Source organism: Helicoverpa zea, chromosome 29, assembly GCF_022581195.2.
Source record: "Helicoverpa zea isolate HzStark_Cry1AcR chromosome 29, ilHelZeax1.1, whole genome shotgun sequence".
Classification (NCBI taxonomy): domain Eukaryota; kingdom Metazoa; phylum Arthropoda; class Insecta; order Lepidoptera; family Noctuidae; genus Helicoverpa; species Helicoverpa zea.
This window is the reverse complement of record NC_061480.1, coordinates 5,606,243-5,629,230: the sequence shown is the minus strand read 5'-3', so window position 1 is coordinate 5,629,230 and position 22,988 is coordinate 5,606,243. Positions and strand designations below refer to the sequence as shown.

The following is a 22,988-nucleotide window of genomic DNA, read 5'->3' as shown; positions in this document are numbered from 1 at the left end:
AATAAATGTGTAACAGTACCTACATTTTTATTAACGGCATGTACCTTCTTATTATGCTATTAAATCGAGAGAGAACACACGAAAATATATAATTTGAATAGGTGTTTTGGTTCTTTTTCTTCCTATTTTTTTAACGCACAATAATGTTTTCCTCTTCCATTCGTCTCAGCCAGTAGTTACACAAACATTTAGCTGATTTCTTATGTCATCTCTCAGAAAACCAATTAATCGATCTGTTTTTAGGTTGGTATAAAAAGTGATTGTTCGCTGGCTCGCATTTTACATGTTATATGCAATTAATGTTGTACCCACTATTTCTTTAAAGCCCATGGTGGCTCCGGCCAGTACAACACTTTTAAGAACAAACCCCAAACTTATGTAAAAATTAAAGCATAGCAACACTAACAATCTGACTGACAAACGGGTTTAAGAGGTTACCACAACAAACAGATAAAAAGTTTATATTCTTGAACTGTGATGCTTCGCTGGATTCGCTATAGCATAGCTGATTATTTTGTTTTTTTTTTTTTTATTTAGGTATATGAAGGTCAAGATTATCACAATAAGCTGTTAGTTACTGCCAATTTATATCTTAACTGAAGAGATTACATGTTGGCATGAAAGTAGGTGCCTACCTACGTAGCTTTTTTATATATTTTTTTTTATTGTATTAGTTTTTGCGGGCTGTATTGCAAATCCAAAAAAACAAATGCGCACTATTCAATATTAAAATTGATGTACCTAGGTATTTGCGGTTAAAAACCACATCAAGATTTCGGCGCGTTCTGGGAATCGAACCCAAGACTTGCAACCAATATTAAACGGGTAAACAATCTTGATACGACTTTTTAAACAAATAACCTACTGCTTAAAGTAATGATTAAATTGATTAAGTATCTGTTATTATTGTTTTAACATTGATTTTTAACTTTTTGACAGATTTAGGGTACATTCAGACAGACCGGATCGGAGAGGAGAGCAAATTACACCTTGAAAATTGGGTACTTAGTATTTGAAGTAGGGTTTATTTTTTTGCATGTGCACTGCTTTTGTGATTAAGAATGCTCGAAGGCGCTCGGTGTAAAATAATAAGAGGAGCCGACCGCCTTCGATCGCGTACCTTTTCTCGGTCTTGCAGCCGTTTGGCGTCGTCCTAATTGACAGCGATCGTACGATGGCGCGATGCGAGGCACTTGCGAGGTTCAAATAGGTCTTCACTCTGATGAAATCTGTATGTTTGAACTCATCGAACGACGAGAACGCATCGTGTCATCGTACGATCGCTGTCAATTAGGACGACGTCTTAGATGAAAAACGCATCGCGCCATCGCGCGATCGCTGCCAATTAGGACGAGGCCTTTGGCTCCTATTGCATCTCACGCAGCCGATCGGAGCTGACTCCGGTCTGTGTGAAAAGAAAAATGCGCGCCGATGCTCTTACCCTTAAAATAAGTCAATATTACATCAATATTTTCATATATTTTTGAATCTAGAATATGCTTGGGGAAAAAAGAAACACGAAAATATTTCAATTCGATTTATTACAAAAATAATTTATTTACATCGATACAAAATAGATAGAACAAAAACGTATTACAAAGTCATAATAAAAAAAGAATGCTAATAAGTTTAAGTTCTTAGTCAAAATCATTTAATAGGTATGTACCTTTTTTACAATAGCAAAAATATTAAGAAATTGAATATGAAACTGTATTACGCTCCATTTGAATGCCTATTCTTTTTTTTTCCCGCCCAATTCGGGTAGGAGTCATTTCATGATTTACCATCTCAGAATAAGATGGCTTGTCAAATTAGTCTCGTCAAATTGCTTATATAACTATCATATTTTCAGTTCAGTTCTCGTCAAATAATTTTACCTTTCTTCAGTTTTCTTTTTATATCAATTTTATATGACCAGCATAATTGCTCATTGGCAATCTTAGGTTTCTAAATCGAGTTCTTAAAATACATCCATTTTACTTTTTTTCGTTTCCGTCGTACTTTCCACGGGACGACGCGAAAAAACAATTTTGAATACTAAACAAAATTAACTCTCGTAGAAAAAATCTGGATAGGTATTGTGATATAGATCATTGTACAAAAAACAGATATACCTAATTAATTTGTTATACAGAAAAAAATATTATATTTAACTTATCTTTGAGCCATTTGTGATGATGATACAATAATAATAATTATCCATTTCAAGAAAAAATACATAAGATTTAATTTTGGAAATCTTACATCTACAGAGCCGAAACACATTTCATGAATACCTATTTACATTTAAAATGATTTTACAAAAAAAATGGTGCCGAGTAGCTCTTCCTAATCATTGGTTTACATTTATTTTTTGTCTCAAAAACATCTTTAATTATGAACATTTTCTATGGATATTTAAAAGCGACATTCCACCGATGTGCGGTACTGTGACGCCCACAAAAGTATCTTCTGGTCTACTCGCTCTAGCAAACAGTAACACATTGCGTGCGAACATTTCTAAAATGTCCGCGAAACTGCAACCTTTGTGCCCTGAACACATGCTAGCCTAGCTGTGGAATCGACATAGCCTACATATACCTAAGGTGCTTTAATATTACCTGCCAGGACTTGAATGGGGTGTGGTATTGCGTTTATAGATTACAATAGTGAAGAAATTTCGTGAAATTTGTGACATTAAACAAGTTAAATTAACATTGGCTCTACTCTGCATAACATGGTTCACAAATTACGCGCGTAGTGTCGCTTCGTCAATGAAAACAACTGCTATCTCTTTCTATCTGTTTTGCAAGAGTGGCAACGCGCAACTCTACTGGATGGTTTTCTATACTAATATTATAAAGAGGAAAACTTTGTTTGTTAGTTTGTTTGGTTGTAATGAATAGGCTCAAAAACTACTGGACAGTTTTTAAAAATTCTTTCACCATTCGAAAGCTACATTATTCACGAGTAACATAGGCTCTATTTTATCCCGGTACGGGCAGTAGTTACCACGGGACGCGGGAAAACGGCTAGTAAACTAATAAATTAAGTCAAATTTATACGTATTTTTCTTGTATAAAAAAAAATGACGAATAATCAATTATTTATCTTTACTATTGTAATCTATAAACGCAATACTACCCCCCATTCAAGTCCTGGCAGGTAATATTAAAGCACCTTATATATTTTGATCGTGGACAATTTTGGCGGAATCTCATCAAAAGTATTATTTTTGTGGAAGCAAAGAGCCTTTTAAAAATGTTCAACATTCATTAATTACTAACTTATAACCTATTTATGGATTTAAAAAGACTTGTTTGACAAATCTTAAAATCCTAAGTCCTTAACCAGCCTTTAAAGACTAGAAAATTTTAATATACAACATTTATTATCTTACATTTTTATTCACCAAATTATTCTTTGCATATAGTCAAAATCTTGCCAAGCAACCTCTTTATTGAAAAATATATAAAACGAAGCAGCATTTATTAATACGTACCAAACAAATTCAGATAGGACGAGTAAGTAGCTTGGTCGACCAAATCGCAAACGCAAAACTATATAAGGAATCAAAAAGTACCGTACCTCTATTAATCTTTGTAACGCTAAAGCTAAGAAAAGACTCACACAGTACGGCAAAAGAAATGATATACAATTCTGGTCCTTTAAATTATCGTATATACTGAATAGCAGGAAAATGTATACTGGTACCGTAGCAAAGATTGCATGTTCATATTTACCATACCAGCGGTTCCAAATGTAGAATGTAAAATGTCTATTGTCAGCTAGCAAGTACGGATGAACTAACGTATTGTAATACACCATTAAAGACATTATAATACCGCATAGGATAACTACGATTTTGTTTCTAAACATTAATTTTAGCGTTGAAAATAACTTATTTAGTACATAAGGAAGTCCGAAGACACCGTAGAAAATCAGAAAGTACAACAGTTGAGGAGTATGAATGGTCGCTTCATGTGCCGATTTATCCCCAACAACTATGGAGCCGTTTAGATACACAAAACCTAAGAAACCGCCTAAAATAAACATATGAGTAAAGAGAATAGTGAAATCATGGAAGGTAATGAACATGAAAAATGATTTTAAACAGGTAGAAAGATGGTACTTTACCGCACAATACAAATCGAAGACACCATAATATCTTTTTAGTTTTGACTTATCTACATCTCTAGCAATTGCTGACCGTTTACTAAGCTTAATATCATTGATGAAATAATTACCGAAAACTCTAGAACTTCTTATAAAAATGTCCAGTATCTTATGTGCGGCAACCATAGCTATCCATACAATATTTGTTTGCCGCATTATTGTGGAAAAAATACCAGTTAACAAAATAAAGAGGAAATTACGATTAACTAGGCAAAGTCTAGTGAACATCAGTAGAAATGTTAATGCCATCACGTCAGTGTAATATACGTGTGAAAAGAAATACAAAGGAGGTAATATTGTTAGGTTGACAGCTTGGATAATAATCTTCATATGGTTTCGGTCACCGAAGTATACATATCTTAAAATACTTGAAAATAGAACAAGATTTACACATGAAGCAATGAGGTTGACGAAACGTAGGTTGTATGCGTTACATTCGAAGTACAGGCCGATAACAGATGAAACTAGATACAGTCCGGGTAACGTTGTTATTTTAGGGTCCCAGTGTGAAAAGTTTCCATTACAGTAAGTTAATCCTTGTGGTATATGGAAGTATTCGTCGATAACTATCGGTATGGTATTATTTACTTTGTCAAATATTACTTTCGAGGCCATAAAGTATGCTATTAATTGGAGAAATAGTAGAGCATAATATCTTGAGGATGAGTCCATTGTAGTTGGGTCCTGAAATGAAAAATAATGATGGTTTGAAATAGTTTGCTTTATGTTTTACGTGTGGGTAGTATTTTAGGCAAAACCAAGAGAGTATTTTATGATTTTTGAGGTCTTATCTACTAGATCAACATTTTAGATGTGAAATAATAGGTTTATAAACTTCAAATGTATATTATTTATAGTTTAGGTAGCTATGTAAACAGATAATGAAGTGTGATGAATTGTTTACCTACTTTAGATTTGAAATGTGTAAGTAATTAACCTTCTTTACACAATTATGCGGTAAAATTAGTTTTTCGCCATTCAAAAGCACAACAATAGGTTTCATACTTATTTGTAATTTCAACGCCAACTTTATTTTCATTAGACACGCGTCCCGGAAAATAGGAAATCAATAGTTTTAGTAAGGACTTACCGGCGGACCAAATTCCGATGTTATTACTTGCTAACGTGGAATATCCTTGCTACCTCATATGTTAACGGCATAGATGGACATTAATTCGCCCACGGATTATTTCCAGCTGTGTATTTTAGATAGCAAATGGTAATTTTATCAAAATGAGAATCACAAATTACGTTGACTGCTGGAAATGGCGGTCTTTTTGACACATTACAATTATCGTCGTTGCGCCGAGTAACAAAACGTTTTACTTAGATTTTTAGCTTATAAAATATTTTTTAAATTATTTAACAATAATAGTTTGGACGCATTTTTATAGAATATTTTGTCAAAAGTAATTTATGTTTCTGGATAAGTTTGAAAACAATTAATTATCTTGAAATCCATTAGGTAATAAACCAGGGTAAACAAAACGCAGTTAATCATTTCTTTACACGCAGTGGAACAAGCCGGAAAACTGGGTTTATTGCAACAATCGCAAAGAATAAATCCCGTTTTATAGCTTCATAACATTTATTGCTAATAGTTTTAAAGATACTGTATGAAATTACACGATAGTGACGATTATTGTCATGATTCGAAGAATGTTTTCTTGAAACGGAACGTAAAATAAAGTCAGTTCTCGCCCACCGTATTAAGTGATTTTCTATGATTGGGTAAAATATGTGATATACCATTCTTCCATTGGCTGTGATATAATATAATGACACGTAGAACATAAACATTAGTTTTCTTTGACGTTGACGTTTTTAAAATAACGGCTGATTTCTGGTTTGAATCGAGTGTGTTTCTATGTAATTTTGCTACAAAATATTGTTGTTATAAGAGTTTTTTCGTGTGATGTTAAAATAGATGACTGGTAACCATGGACGCAAACGATTTCCTAGCGAAGATCAAAGCCAATAACAACGAAAAAGACTGGAATGACTTAGCAAAGGTGTATAAAGATTACAAATTGATTGCATCAAAGTTGGGAACGAAAGATAGAGGCTCTCTCTCATTGAACGTGCTTTGTTTATTATGCAGGTAAGTCTTTGTAACTTAATACATTTAATTAGTAATTTTTCCACATCTGTTTTGAACCTAATAATATCTATATCTTACCTAGAATATCTTACCGATACAATTTTTGCTTGATAAGTTGCTTATTAAAACTGATTAAAAAGGCTAATTTATAGATCACCGTGGGTGAGTGTCCCGTGGCAACTTTCTGCGCGGTTAAACATTTAAATCCTTTCACAGGATCTAGAGTATCTGTGTGTCAAAATTACATTTAAAACAGTGCAGTAGTTATGGCTTGGAAGTGCTATACGAGAGATACGAGTTACGTTCCAATTTAGAGTAGTAATAAGCAAAGGATGTAGTAGAAACTTCATCTTTTTCCATCAAATAAACATGTATAGCAAAAACTAAACTACTTTTGTTTTCTATTTTAATTTTCAATCTTAGTCTGCATATAAAACTATCAACATAATATATCTGTTTTATTTTCCAGAAATCTGGACAAGGCACCATCATGGAGGGACAGCATAGACGCCAAAGAGTTGTTAACGTTGACCATAGACTGTATACGGGAGACCAGAGGACTCAATAAGGCTGAACAGGTCAAAACCTTGGCCTGTATATATCATATACATAGATATGTTGTTAGGAAGGTATGTAGTTCTCTTACATCTTTTAATCAGACTAGTCATTTCCTATGTTGGGGTTGACTTCCAGTCTCAGTATGTAGGTAATATAGGTAAATGGTAAATACCTATGTGCCACATGGAGTGACTGCCTTTCTGACCTCCTCAACCCAGTTACAGTTGGTTTACAGTCTTTCTGAGATAAATTATATAAAGTACGGCATGCCATGACAAACTGGTAACACCCATGTTGTTTCAATGTTACCTAAAATCAGAGATAAACAATTTAATTTTTGTATAAGAAAAAAAGATTAGGATCTTTCTACAGTTAATGTGAAGAAGCTACTATTCAAATTTATTACACTTGAAACACATTTATTTTTATACATTTTTATACAAATGTTACAGGAAAACACTTTTACCACCTCATGCTACTACTTTTCTACATATATTTTTTACTATCACCTTCCAGAATGCACAAATACCACCAGAATTAATTCTCAAACTATCATTCATGGCATTTGAAGTGGACTCAAAGTACCTTCTGAAAGAGTATTACAAAACATACTGGAATATCATTGCAGACCGCCTCGTTTACATAGAAAAATTAAAAGGAAAAGCTATACATAAGCTACTACCTAAACTAACTGAAGATATACTCAAAACTCTGGATATTTACGACACAGTTCAATTCTGCACCAATATCCTAGTGTTTTTGGTGAAAAAAATGCATTTTATGTACAGCGACAGCTACTTTGAACAACTAAACAGATTTTATTTGGAAATTTTTGAGAAAATATCAAAGAAACCTGATTTGGGAAGTTTTAAGAAGTTAAAAGATAAAGAAATGTTAGATTTGTATGTAAAATTCAGTGATTGTCTATATGTTATCGCTGAGAATTCATCAAAGAATCGTTTTAAGGATTCCTGTTTAACGGTAGTTGTTCGTACAGGATTGTCAATACTCGGACATAGTCCTGACATATTCCATTGTCTCCAAACATTCTATTTAAACTCATTCTGTGATATTTTTGTTAACAAAACAACCTATACAGACACTATTTTCAAAAACTTAGCAGTATCTTGTGAGATGACAGAAAAATTGGGGTACAAAACAACCATGGTAACTACATATCCCTTCATCGGACAGTTTCTACGACTATTCATTGAATATTCAATTAATAATTCAATTAAAACCAATTTTGTTCAGCAAATTCAAGAACAATGCCTTACATTTATGTTGAAACTAATTGAACAATTGAAAAACTGTGATCAGTTATTAAAATGTGAAAATTGTAAAGTAAAATCTGGTCTACATGATGCTTTAAGACTATCATTTCTACTAAAACATTTTATTACCAACGCTGTTCAGAATAATTCTGACTTAAATGTCTTACTGCCTTTATATAACTCAATAATTGCCAAGCAATATGAAACGTTGATCATACTAAATAAACTTGGCTGTATAAACTATGAGAAATGCTACCGCAAACTGCAAACGGATACCCATAACACAGCCATACTGTTAAACAAGAACAAAAAATATGAATTTTCAATCAATTTATTTGAAATTTACATAAAAAACGAGCTAAGCAACAACCAAATTGAATTTGAGCGCAAAAATGTGGCCCGAGCATTTTATAATAAGAGTATTTGTGAGTTAGATTATAGTAAGCATGAAAATGCTCTCTTAGACGCATATTTGAGCTTAATATTTGCTCGAGAATTAAGCTCAGACAAGTATATGAGCTTGGTAATGGATATAAAAGCTAAAGCCTTGAAATTGGACGAGAAAAATGATGAGGATGATGATGAGGAGAAAAATGACGATTTACAACTGCTGTCAGTTTTGGATGCGGTTAGAATTGCCGTGGAAAAGAATTTGTATGGAGATTTGAAACCGTTTTTGAATGATGTTGAATTCAGGTAAGTTCTATTTTTTTTGTTAGTAATTAATCAGTGGTTTCACCGGCTTCCTGATTGGTGGGTTACTGGTTCCAGCACCCGGATAAAAAAAACCTATATATTATTCTGATGTATTTAAAACTAAGCTATCTGCAAGTTTCATCAAAAATCATTGAGCCGTTTGCGCGTGAAGAAGTAACAGACATATTCATATTCATTTGCATACCATAATGTTACAATGATGTTACAAGGGGCTTAAAGCTAGGTACATATTATGGACCCTGTTAGGGCACAGCAAGAGAAGGCTAGGAAGTTTAATTACATACAATGTAGATACAATAGTAGATTAGGAAAACATTATTTTCTAAGTTATTCATTCGACTATCTTTTTATCGTCAAGGTATTCTTTAACGCTATCGTAGCATTAGTATTAGACATAACATTACCATATGTTACACGCGGTTCCACCCGTCTCCTTTGGGACTACTTCCCGCAGACGGATAAACCTGTGTAGTGTAACTTAGAAAAGTTGCTTTGGCGAAGGCAAGCTCAGAAAACAGGCTCACATGTCCTGGAATCAAACCCACACACTTATACTAGATTTAACTAGCTAGATAGATTGCTGGTTTTACCTACTGGTATACTATGACTTACGTCTCAACTTACTTTTTTTAATTTCAGTGTACTTCTAAAACATGAGTTTACCATGTACTGCAAGTTGTGGCCTTCTATAGTGCCCGTGGCTGGCGTGTGGCAGTCTCTACACTCCTTGCTGATTAATGGTTATGAGAAGTGGATGGCAGGTAAATAATTTAGTTTTTAATTTCCTCTACAGCTATATTTTTGAATTTTAAGCTATCAATAGAAACTAGACATGAGGAACTTTTAATTAAAGGAATGCAGCCGATAGAAATATAAACTACGTCATGCTATAAATAGAAATGTGTAATGTGTTTTTGGTTCCTCTATTTGTACCTTAAAACTGGTGATCTGATTTTAAATGGGCTATATTTTATATGAGTGCGGAAAAGTTGTTTCCACTCGAAACTGTAGAAACCGCGGGAAACAGTTTGTGATAGATAAAAATCCACCAACAGCTAAGAATCTAAAAGACAGGTCTAAAAATACAGGTTTCATGAATATATGGCATTCTTGCAACCATTATTTTATTTACAACATAACTTATAACATAATTTTATATCGAACAAAAATGCAGTAAAACCAGGGCTTCGTCTAGTACATAACTTATAATAAATAATTTTTCTATATATTTTCAGTGGAAAACTCAGACACAGTACTGTGGCAGTTACTAGAAGTGGTCTCTCTCACGCCGGCCGCCGTCAGGACTGTGCATAGCGACTATTTCAAGACTATAGTCGACGCGTTACTGGAAACGTTGGATAATATACCAGTAAGTATATATTTTTAACATAGACTGGTTGTTTTTTGTGGTTTCACCCGCGTTCTGTGTGTAACTACTAGAGTTGCCACGAATAGTGATTTGGCCGAATACCGAATATTCGGCAGCATTGTCGGCCGAAGCGCCGAATATTCGGCGCAAAATAGGTACATGTTGTTGAGCACGTGCCGCGCCGTGCGCAGGTACACAATAAAGAGACAAGTCGCAACCTGTCTTCCTTATTCCGATGCATAGGCGTAGGTAATGATGAGGAGGACGTGGAGAAGAATGCTGTGGCAAATGAGTTGGATTTTTATTTGAAAACAACTCGCCTAGATCGGAAGGCTGATCCTTACAAGTGGTGGTCAGCAAACGAAAAACAGTACCCAAACCTGTCGAAATTCGCTAAAGTTTATCTTTCTTCATCAGGGAGTAGCGTGTATAGTGAGAGGTAATTTTCAGAAGCTGGTATCATTTAAGACGAAAAACGTAATTGTTTGTTACCAACAAATGCTGAAAAAGTTTGTTTTTAGTCATCACAATTTACCACTAATAAATTTTACTTACTAAAGTATTTGCGTTTGCGTACTGTTTTGTTTTTTATTTTATTTTGGTAATAAATATATATAATCATGAGTAATATGTCGTCTTTTATTTTCATGTTTTGATATTCAGTATTCGGCCTAATAATACGTACTATTCGGCCGAATACCGTATAGTTGCCGAATATTCGTGGCATCTCTAGTAACTACTCAGTGTAGTGGGATAAAAAGTAGCCTTTATTAATACTTAGGCTACTTTCTGATAATTCTGATATACTTATAATATAACTACCAAGTTTCGTCAAAATCCATCAAGTACTTTTTGCGCAAAAGAGGCACAGACATCCATACAAATACACCTTTGTGTTTACAATATAAGCAGTGATATTTTTAAAAATATTTTATCTAAGTTTAAAATCCAAATTCTCGAGTTAAAGTATGTACATTTGAATTTATTTTTGCTCAAAAAAGCTTGGTTTTGTCCCTTACGACGTTTAATAAATTACGATAATTTTGATATGTAACACAGCTAAATACTCGAAAAATGTGAATTTTAAAATTATATAAATATATTTCAGGAGCCCATTTCGTCAGACTACAGACTAGCGCAGACAATATTATTGTGTCTGAAAACTGAATACGATATAGCTGAAGCCAGCACTAAATACGGATGGAAAGTTACTGAAACTGTAAGTAATACTAACTCATCATCACTACAACAACTATGTTGGGGTCGGCTTCCAGTCTAACCGGATGCAACTGAGTACCAGCGCTTTACAAGGAGCGACTGCCTATCTGACCTTCTCAACCCGGTTTCCCGGGCAATCTGATACCCTTCGGTACCTAATATTTGTTTTAAGACTCACTGGTTTGTGACAACCCGTAACGACTGCCAAGGATGTTCAAATGACAGCCAAGACCTACCAATTTAACGTGCCTTCCGAAACACGGAGGAACTCGTCATGATAAGATGGTCCGAACCCATCGTACCAAGCGTTGCTAAACCTTATGATCGATTCACCCGTATGGCTGTCACTTCTCCAAGAGATTTGCTCATTTTTTTTGACAAAACAGGCCTTTTTCTACAGTCTAAATTGTTAAGTTTAGGCTTACTGTTAATATGTTTTTAACTGACTTAAAAAAGGATGTTCTCAGTTTGACCAGTGTGTATATTTGTGCGCGATTATGTCACGTTTGGCTTAACCGGTTTTAGGCGATTATCACACTGCCCCGCATGATGCAGCGTAGTGCGTGGATGCGTTTTTTTCCGTTGTATGGAAATATCTCCGTTTGTATGGAAAACACGCATAGTCCAACACACTGAAAATGCATCATACATGGCACACTGAATCCCGCAATGCCGCGCGTGATTTTGAATGGGCGTGACGTGTATATTTGAAAATGGAACTCGCTGTGCGTGAATTTACAAAACGCACCTACGCGCGTGAGTGCGTGAAAAACCCGCACGATGATGCAGATCTGCACTCCCGCAGGAACGCGCGTAGGTGCGGCGACACGCAAGATGCAGCGTGATGCGGGGCAGTGTGAAGATCACCTTAACGCGGTTTTCAGCAAAGTATTTGTCAGACTTGGGAGAAATTTTTTAAAGATTTTACTGAACAATTTTTTATTTACTATTTCAGAGCATAGACCCAGACATAACTCAAGCCCAGCGTTCACTATCACAAGAGCATACAGCGCTACAGAGAGCCACACAAGCTGTGGAGATATGCACCGAGTTGTCAGCTGTTGTTGACACTGGTAAGTTATATATACATAGTGTTGTTAGCCGATTGTCAGCCACGGCGGCTGTTCTCACATAAGGAGATCAGCCAGCTGCGCAGGACATATTATAGTGCACGAGCATTTGCTTGGACACAGGTGCACTCACTATTCCTTCACTCTCAGCGCGATGGGACGACATTATTGGTACTAGATACCAATATTAACGGTGCACGGATGTATCAATCACCAACTTTCAGACTCCGGGCTGAATTATGTTTTAAATTCTGAACGGATTTTGATGAACTTTTGAATTTTTTTTTTTTATTGCATACTAGCTTCCGCCCGCGGTTTCGCCCGCGTGGAGTTCGGTTATATCGCGTGTCCCTGATAAAAACTATCCTATGTTCTTTCTCAAGGTCAACTCTATTTCTGTACCAAATTTTATTAAAATTGGTTCAGTGGTTTAGACGTGAAAGCGTAACAGACAGACAGACAGAGTTACTTTCGCATTTATAATGTTAAGTAGGGATTTATACATTTCATATTATTTCATATATATTTCTTACATCTTACTCTTATTTTGCTTCACAGTAACCCACAACTCCCTGCTACTCCCCTCGCTGCAGCTGTCCCTTGTGCTGGTGCAGTTGCTGCTGCAGTGCCGCCGCGATGCACATGCGCTGCAGCTCGCGCAGTGCTGCTGTCACATCGCTGCATATGTGGGGGACAAGTAAGTTTCTCTGTCTCCTACAGTGCTGCACAACTCCCTGCTACAGTGCTGCTACAGCGCTGCTGCAGTGCCGCCGCGATGCACATGCGCTGCAGCTCGCGCAGTGCTGCTGTCACATCGCTGCATATGTGGGGGACAAGTAAGTTTCTCTGTCTCCTACAGTGCTGCACAACTCCCTGCTACAGTGCTGCTACAGCGCTGCTGCAGTGCCGCCGCGATGCACATGCGCTGCAGCTCGCGCAGTGCTGCTGTCACATCGCTGCATATGTGGGGGACAAGTAAGTTTCTCTGTCTCCTACAGTGCTGCACAACTCCCTGCTACAGTGCTGCACAACTCCCTGCTACAGTGCTGCACAACTCCCTGCTACAGTGCTACACAACTCCCTCCTATGTGGGGGATAAGTAAGTCATGAATTTTGAATGAAAATATTTTAAGCTTTACTTCTTTAGCAATGGGGATGGTTATAATTCTACATGAATCGAATACAATCATATATAAACACATTATAATTCAAATGACCCCTCCCGCTGTGGCTGCAGCGCGAGGGAGTGTCAGACTCTTACTGACTGAAACCTATCATGTTCCTTCTGAAGCCCTTTATGTACCAGCGCCGCGGTAACTCCCGCGAATAATCCTGCAGTCCCATGACTAAACTATCTTGATATGACTTTAAATTTTTTTTAATACTTCACCAAATGGAGTAATTCTTATTTTTGATACCTGAATTATAAGATTACAAGTTTGAGTACATACATATATAGTTTTGCAAAGTATTCTTTGAATTTTTTTCCATAAGGTTATCTATTTGTGGCGCATGCCGATTTTATTTTTATCCACACTTCATATTATATTTCTTTATTGTGTGTGACTATGTTCATGTATATTTATTTTTCACTGTTTTTTATTGTTTCTTGATATATATATAATTATTAATGAATGTATTCTTCTCATGATACTAGATTTGTTAATAGTATTTAATTTCACCTAATTGTGATTGTTCATTTCTAAATGTTGTTCAGACTTAACCTTTCTATATAATGTATTCATTGTGGCAAGTAAACCGGCCGGCCGCCGTCTCGATCCTTGTTTCGTATGTCCCCACTCCGCGGCTGCGTGCGCGACAGTTCCGCCGCGGCGGCCCGCCAGTCCGCCAGTCCGCCAGCCCGCCAGTCCGCCAGTCCGCCAGTCCGCCAGTCCGCCAGTCCGCCAGTCCGCCAGTCCGCCAGCCCGCCAGCCCGCCAGTCCGCCAGTCCGCCAGCCCGCCAGTCCGCCAGTCCGCCAGTCCGCCAGTCCGCCAGTCCGCCAGTCCGCCAGTCCGCCAGCCCGCCAGCCCGCCAGCCCGCCAGTCCGCCAGTCCGCCAGCCCGCCAGTCCGCCAGTCCGCCAGTCCGCCAGTCCGCCAGTCCGCCAGCCCGCCAGTCCGCCAGTACGCCAGTCCGCCAGTCCGCCAGTCCGCCAGTCCGCCAGTCCGCCAGTCCGCCAGTACGCCAGTCCGCCAGTCCGCCAGTCCGCCAGTCCGCCAGTACGCCCGTCCGCCAGTCCGCCAGTCCGCCAGTCCGCCAGCCCGCCAGTCCGCCAGTACGCCAGTCCGCCAGTCCGCCAGTCCGCCAGTCCGCTCCTCGCTCCTCGCTCCACCTTACGCGCAATCTAGATTACCTAGTGCTTAGCCCTTGTGACCACTGCCTACGCTTTAAACTGTTTGCTCCTTCTGTCTATTGTGAAACTCTTGCGTGTAAACTATTCTTCCGTGTGCTAATAAACTTTCTTGTCGAGTGCAAAAACTTTTTATTGCTTATTGACGCATTAGCCAACCTACACGCTGTATATTCATGAGATACAGCCAGGTGACAGACAGACAGGAAAGTCTTAGTAATGCAATCCTGTTCACCCTTACGGAACCTTTTTATTTATTAAAACATTATTTTCGTATATTTTACAGAGAAACCTACCTCCGCAACGCCGGCATCCTTCTGTCCCACATAGACAGAGCTACACCGAAGCTACAAGATATATTAGCTCGAGCTATACAGTACTATACTGCTGTTGTACAGGATGACGGTAGCTTGGAAACTGCTCTTGTTTTCTTGTGTGAAGCTGCTGTGAGTATTTTTATATTATTTTTGGATTTTAAAAGGTTTTTTTTTTCATGGTTTTACACGACTCCAAGAAGGGCTATATTTTTTATGTTCATATCAGAAAAAATGGTATCGAGAATAACGCTATTTTAAAATTCAAATTATTACATTTAAATCGTTTCTAGTTATGAAATTGAGAAGATAGTATTTTCAGAGGAATTTATTTTTATACTTTTTAATTATTATTTCACTCAATTGGACCTCGAGAATAAGAAATAGAATTTGGTGGACCTCAAATTGAGGTACATTCTAACCATGAATAGATTGAATCACCGCATATCGAATCTTAACTTAGGTAAAACATTTTATATTAGAGTTTCTCGGTTGAAAGTATGATATTGAAGCATTGACCTTAATATTTACAATTATTTTAACTTCAGATATACTACAGTAAGATAGGCTCAGTGGGTGTTGCTGCAAAGTTGGTGCAACTCGCTCAGACTAGAATATTGAAGGCGTACCAGAAAACTCCTGACGTCAATTGTAAGTAACAAACCTTACTGATAATATAAAAAAACGCAAGTTCAGTTTGGTTGAAATTAAATGTCTGCTAAAGTTAAAAGTTTAATTTCAAAAATTAAACTTCTGAACCAATTTCAATGTATTCATATTCATAACGTTTAATGCATTCCATAATGAAAGTACATAAGGTACAAAATATAAAATGGTTGTCACAGTTATGGACCCTGAAGTAATTTGCATCGTGCCCCAAAGAGCACGTAAATGTCGGTCCTGCTTGTAATTTCTGGTTGTTTCGGATGCGGCTGTCTTGAGGAATTAATTCACTGTTGAGTAGCTACATAGTGTAGCTACTCAACTCAAGTAACATAGGCTATATTTTATTTAGCTAGATGAATGAAGTAATTCTCACAAGGAGAGTATGAAACCGCTGAAAACAGGTAGTAATTATGTAAAATAATATATTTTCTGTCTATATTTCCAGTGGATCTAGCAGTGGGTCGCCTATTGGAAGCACAAAGTCTACTCTGTCTCGACACGGGACTGACCACGCTGAGCGCTGTGAACAACATACAAAGACATTATCTATCTATCAGTAATACTGGTGAGTAGAGTTATTATTTAATAGCTTTGACTGGTAGCGGAAAAATCAAATAAAAAATAGTTTTTGTTACTTTATCTAAGTTCACTTACATACTATATGAATTTAGGTAAATCATCAAAAAGCCATTTTTTAATCGAAGCATTTACTTGAAAACAAAGCTGTAAAACTGATGGTAGAATTGTATTTTTGTAAGTGTAAAAGTCTTACTACCAATCTTACCTTACTAAGATGTATGATGATACTGACCAGGTAACCAAACGAAGTAAGTCATCATCATCCTCCGAGCCTTTTTCCCAATCATGTTGGGGTCGGCTTCCAGTCTAACCAAACGAAGTAAGTCGCTCTATGTAAAATGCTGGTACTCAGCTGCAGACTGGAAGCCGACCCTTAGTTGGGAAAATGTTTATAGAGCTTTTGGGATGAATTTCATTTAATGTTTTTGACATTTTTCAGCATCCAAGTGGCTCCCTCGTCGTCTCCGCAGTCTTACACAGAAGTACCACATCAGTGTGGCGAGCAGCGCCGCGGTATCCACCTGTCGAGCGCTACAGGTAACCTTAACTCTTTTATGTAGTAAAAGAAAAATAGATCTATCTGTACACACTGATATCATTAAGAAATAAAGTGGAAAGATTTGATAGTTTGTTAGAATCGAATAGGCTTTGGAACTGCAGAACCAATTTGAACTTTCACTGTTAGAAAACTAGACTATCCTTGAGTGACAGACGTTATATTTTATCCTGGTACGGGAAGAAGTTTCCTCGAGACGCGGGTGAAACCGCGTTAAACCTAACCCGAGCCCGATTTCACTGGTATAGTGTCAGATATGCTATCTGCCAGATAAATGCTGCTTATAATTTCTGCCATATATTGTGAGACCTGTGAAACCAAATGCTATAATTTATCTATCAGATAAGTTCCTGACAAGCTATCAGAGACTGTATCAATAATCAGCGAAACTCAGGCCCAAGTTCATTGACAACAGAAACGTCCGTTATTCTTAAAACAACTGTTTACTTCGAAAATGGGACGTAAAAATTCATAGTAAACGGTAGATTTAATAAAATTGACGTTTATGCTGTTGATGAATTTAGGCCTTACTAGTCTACTATTACAAATGTATTATAAACATATTGATTTCTGACACTTACGCGAATATTAGACATTTAAATAAAACTACTTTTACGGATTTTTTCGCGGTTATATTAATATGCTCACCATTAACCATGGATGCTGTAAAGGATTCGAAACGTCGGGATTAAATTATATTAATATAACCGCGATAAAATCCGTAAAAGTAATTTTATATAAATATATTATACTTATTTATTCCTTCCAGCTATGGCGTCGTTCTCGCAGCGCATGTGCGGTGGGCGCGCCGGCCAGCGCCGCCGTGACGCACGCGGGCCTGTACGCCGGGATTGTTAATGTTCATAAGATGGACGATGCTCAGGTTCGCTGATGACAAAAGTATATTATAATACGGAAATGTGCACAAAAAAATAGACATTCTTTTTACGATTTTTCATTATTTGCCATTTTCAAAGCACTAATTTTAATGTTTACACCTTCGTACTTCGAATTCTATACTTTTTCTATAAACCGAAGGCTCAAGTTCATCGACAAAATAAACATAAAAGATTGCTAGCTATAAATTTTCACGATCAATTTTTAAAGTAAATTGTTGTTTTTCGGAAAACGGATGAGACGGTGAAAATGAGCCTGAATCTATTAATTAATTTAATTACAAATGACTGAAAATATGTTGAAAGATATAAGATTTACCTTCCTATGTTTTTACCACAAAATTCAATAATTTTAAGTTATTATTTGTCTTCCAGGTGAAAATCGATAACCGTCTCAAATACATCCTAGGCCTACCTCCGTCCACCGACCAACTTCTAACCACAACAGAACAAAAAATACCAACTTTCGCGCCAAAACAGGACTTTGAGACTATGTTAGAATGTCAGACTTTCAAATCCCAAGTCAGTCCGACTCGAAAATACGTCTCCATTCCCGGATTTCAGACCGCAGATTTCTTTAGACATAAATCTTGCAACTGTTTTGCGTGTATCGATCCGTATTACGCCTTGATATCGTATGTTACCAGTGGGCTGGAAGCATCAATGTATTTCAGAGCAAATGAATTAGAAATTGCCGGGAATTATTTCAAAGGAGTAATATCAACTTTTGGGTTTTTTGATGCGAAATTAAAATCCGTTTTAAAGATGTATTCCGATTTAGATTTTGAGAATTATATCATAGATTATGTTAAAAGTATGTTCGAACACCAATTTAGAAGGGTTAAGCTAGAAATTTTGATCGAAGCGTCGTTTTTTGAGCTGAAAAATGGCAATTTTGATGCGGTTGATGATTACATAGTTACTATTCATGAGATAGCTGAAGATTTAAAAGTAGATGGTTATTTAAACAATGAGATCATGAATTTGATGATAGCATCAGCTAGAGTGAGGAGTGTGGTCAAAAAGCTACAATTTGACCTTGAAGCTGAATTTGAAAGTCTCAAATTAAGTCCAAAAACGAAAACGGAAGGAGATAAAACGCCCGAATCGAAGGGAAAACTTCCAGAATTATCCGCAAGAAAAGTAAAAGACGAAGAACTACCGAAAAGACGAAAAGTCATAAAACTGAATCTAGACGAAAACAGCTCAGACGAAAAGGAAGTCGAAAAACCAAAACCCAGAAAACCGGTAACCGAATTCAAAATACCGGTGCCTATTACCGCAAAACCGGTTTTAGAAACTCTAACTCCGAGAACAACACGAAAACCGGTGATTACTGTCACAGATACTACCAAAACACCGAAAACCGATACAAATGACAAATTAACCGAATTTTTTACTCCTCAATCGACTCCCGAACAGTTTTTCACACCTCTTAACACTATAAAGACATATTCTAAGTCTTTAAGAAAAGGTATAGTAAAGAATTTAGAACATGAGTTTTCTACGCCAAAGACGGGCTCGGAGAAGGAGAATACCAAAGGCCTAGGGCTCCCGGCTCGGTCGGGAAGGAAGGAGGAGAAAGATAGGGCTCTCAGAAGGGCCACGAGCCCCGGAAAGCTGACGGATAGTAAGACCCGGCCGCGTAGGCTCAGGCAACCCAAGTTAAACGATGAATAGTTTTAATAAATGTATTTTTAGAAGTATTTAGTGTTTTTCTTAAGACTATTTAGTAGTATGTAGTACATATATTCAATTTTGTAAGTCTGGTTATAAAATAAAACAATTAAATACGAATTAGCGGAATTTATTAAATAAAAAATCTGTATAATATAATGAAAGTATTCTTGTAATGATATAATATTCGAAGGGACAACTATTCTACAGGCCGATTTAGCCGACATTGTCGCGCACGAAATAAACTTCTGTCTTAAATATGTAGATATATTTCTTGAATTTTAGAAGACAATATATATTTACATTCATGCGCGACAACATTTTAATAATCATACGATTAGTAAATATCTTTACAATACACACCCCTTACTGCAGCATTCAATGTTATATGCATATATAATCAGTTCGAAAGATGTATTTTGACTAACTTGAAGTTGGTACAAAATAGTAGTATGCGACTAACTTCAGATCCGCAAATTCATGTACAATTTCAGATCAATTAATTATATACTTTTTTGATAAAATCACGATATTTACTAATCGTATAACATGCTCCTTATATTAAATTGCATATTATGTTCTAAATAGACGATACACTACATCGATCGGACACACATTTAATTTTTATATATTATATTAAACATTTATCATTGCGACTTTATATTGTTGGCTACACTTTTTTTCTTAACAGACTTCCCACAAAAAAGGGGGAATTTTGTATGAAACAACGGGCTGTTAAATAAATTATTTTTCTTAATTGGCTTGTTAAGAACAGAAGTGATCCAAGTAACATTTTTGACAAAATGGAGCAAAGTCGATTTTTGGGACTTTTGAGTATGAAGTGAGGTTGTGCAAAAGTAACCCAAGTGTTATTCAGTACTTTTTCAAACAAACTCCTTTATGTTACGTTTCTGTATTTCAACAAAATATTTAAATATAAACACAATTATATCAATATTTTTATCAAAATTGCATTTACTAAAGAAAAACAGCTATGAAAGTTTGAGTTATGTTTATATCTATCAAATAACAAACATATTTTAAATCATGTGCTCAACATAATTATGATATTCATAAAAACGCATTTCTATGAATATCTCAACTTTAAAAAAATGCTACTTGGATTACTTCTGTTCTTACCTAGCCAATTCATTTTTCAACATTTATAAGATGTTATAACACCCTTTTAATAGCCCTAAGCTCAAGTCTTTAATTTTCAATAGATCGCTGGCAATACCGGTATTAGAAGTGTGCCCAACAAAATAATGTGTTCTTACAAAATATATACGTTATATTACAATGAGACATCATTGCTTTACAAATTATTTCTGGCTGAGACTCGACATTTATCTGTAGATCATTCTAGAACTATACTTAATCATAGATCTTATATTAGTGGGCAAGGGCGATTGTTCGAGTGAGTGAGTACGTTGGAACACAAAGGGCTCCATTAATGTTCATCATCTGCATAACCTTTCCCAAATTATGTTGGGGTCGGCTTCCAGTCTAACTGGATGCAGCTGAGTACCAGTGTGCCACATGGAGCGACTGCCTATCTGACCTCCTCAAACCAGCGATTCAGGCAATTGTTTTTAACAGCCTTGCTGTCTTTATTTGTTGTTTAAATATAGTTCTAGAATAAGTTTCACATTAATTTTACAACACTATGTACCTCTGAAGCAGAATTGATTTTTATAAACAAAATTCATTTTGTAGTTTGATTAGCTATTTCAATATCTTCTAATTTCTCACATCTACATTCCTGATACCTAAAAATGGTTTTTGGTGACTCGCGCTATGTTCCGCGCTACGTTTGGCAAGAAACATTACTTGTCAGGCTTTGAACTTTTACTCTCACACTTGAGAAGTTTCTAAGCTCCTTTGCTGTTACTGTGCTTATACCAATATTACTCAGTTACCGAGACAGCTAATCAAACAAGTCAACTATTGGTCTACGATAAATATATTGAGAAATCCATTACACGTACTATTGCAACACTACGGTCGACGCATCTTGGATATTGCTGTGTAAAAACATCTATTCCACTATTTATAACTCAAGAATGGCTGAACCATTTTGACAGAAAATTGGTGGGAAGGTAGCTTAGAAATAGGTCATGGGATATTTTTTTATGCCCCATCCTGTTTTGGAAGTAGTTTTATTTGAGATGCGGGTGAAACCGCGGGTGGAAGCTAGTTATATATTTTTGTATTCAGATTCTCCAAGATACGTCGATCGTACTGTTTATTAAATCTACAAACTAGTTTAAAAGGTTTTAAAATAAATATAAAAATGTTGTACTTCTAAGACATCAATACATTTAATTCTCAAGGGACATATAATTTTTTTTACACATAATGTTTTTCGGTAAATTCATCTTTTGGAGTCTCAAAGACAATTACATAATTTTGTTGCACTTTAAAAACAATATTGCATACATAGGTTTTTAGTCATATTTTATTTTTAAACTGTGTTGAAGTGATAGACCCCATAAGGATAATTTTTATTTTGAAAGCAGATCCCTGTAGTCAGAATAGGTTTTCGGCCAATAGGCATGATGACAAATTTTTAAATTCCTTTGTATGATGTAGGTATACGTCTATTTTATAAGAAAAATTATTAATTTTAAGAAAATGCGAAGTTTTTTTATCAAATAATTGCATTTTTCTCTGTCCACTTTGAATCCGGCGCGAAAACGCTTGTCAGTGTCATGTCGTCACTTGTGACGTCACGACTGAAATTACAAGACGCAAGTAAACAACGCTCGTGCAATAATTAAGTTTTTTGTGTTATTAAATATGAATTCGAAAGTGCATAGGTGTTGTGGGGTCCCCCAGTGTAAGAACACATCCAAAACAACTCCTGATAAGTTATTTGTGTACGTTCCTCACAATAAAAAAAATACGAAACAAGTGGCTTAAACTTGCAAGGCGAGATTCAAAAGCAATATTGCCCAGGGTACAACTTTTTTTTTGTGAAGATCACTTTGATGTAAGTTATTACATAGTTCTCTAGATTCTAGCATAGTTTATAATGTAAATAACTATTTCGAGGTTAGGTTTCATCTCTCATTGTTTTTTAATTAAACTAGTATACTTACATGGAAGTTTTAACATTTCTAAATTCAGCTGAACAAAAATCTTTATTTGATGCCAAAAACTTTCCCAGCATTATGATATCAATTCTAGGCAAATTAGCGCTGTTTGCCTTGATAAATCCGGGCTCCATAACTCGTGTTATAAACAATTAATTAATTAAAAACAAAGATCGCAGTGGAAGTTCACAATAACGAAATGTGACGTTCACGCGCTTTCGCGCGAGTTGTTTTGAGAAATGACGTCACGAGCTCTGATTGGTGTTCAAGATATCATGGCGGATTGCCTTATTTCGTAATTTTATTTTATAAAATACATATTAATCACATTATTAACAAAGAAAACAATGCGCGTTTTATATTCCAAGCTTCAAGTTTAATTTAATAAATATA

General features: G+C 36.1%; 2 protein-coding genes across 2 annotated transcripts; one reads left to right on the top strand and one right to left on the bottom strand.

Annotated features, from left to right (window-relative positions):
- Window positions 1-3,366: 3,366 nt before the first annotated feature.
- Window positions 3,367-5,428, bottom strand: LOC124644177 (putative Dol-P-Glc:Glc(2)Man(9)GlcNAc(2)-PP-Dol alpha-1,2-glucosyltransferase). The gene is made up of 2 exons (XM_047183426.1): window positions 5,246-5,428; window positions 3,367-4,839 (listed from the first exon to the last, which is right to left on the bottom strand). Exon 2 carries the CDS (start codon window positions 4,825-4,827, stop codon window positions 3,388-3,390), a length of 1,440 nt encoding a protein of 479 aa, XP_047039382.1. The 5' UTR covers window positions 4,828-4,839; window positions 5,246-5,428; the 3' UTR covers window positions 3,367-3,387.
- Window positions 5,429-5,945: 517 nt separating this feature from the next.
- LOC124643947 lies at window positions 5,946-19,529 on the top strand. The gene is made up of 14 exons (XM_047183065.1): window positions 5,946-6,256; window positions 6,726-6,885; window positions 7,331-8,784; window positions 9,445-9,566; window positions 10,041-10,174; window positions 11,283-11,393; window positions 12,348-12,465; window positions 13,021-13,159; window positions 15,099-15,258; window positions 15,675-15,777; window positions 16,238-16,357; window positions 16,811-16,908; window positions 17,697-17,810; window positions 18,199-19,529. The coding sequence occupies exons 1-14, from the start codon at window positions 6,096-6,098 to the stop codon at window positions 19,501-19,503; spliced, it is 4,299 nt and encodes a 1,432-aa protein (XP_047039021.1). The 5' UTR covers window positions 5,946-6,095; the 3' UTR covers window positions 19,504-19,529.
- Window positions 19,530-22,988: the final 3,459 nt, after the last annotated feature.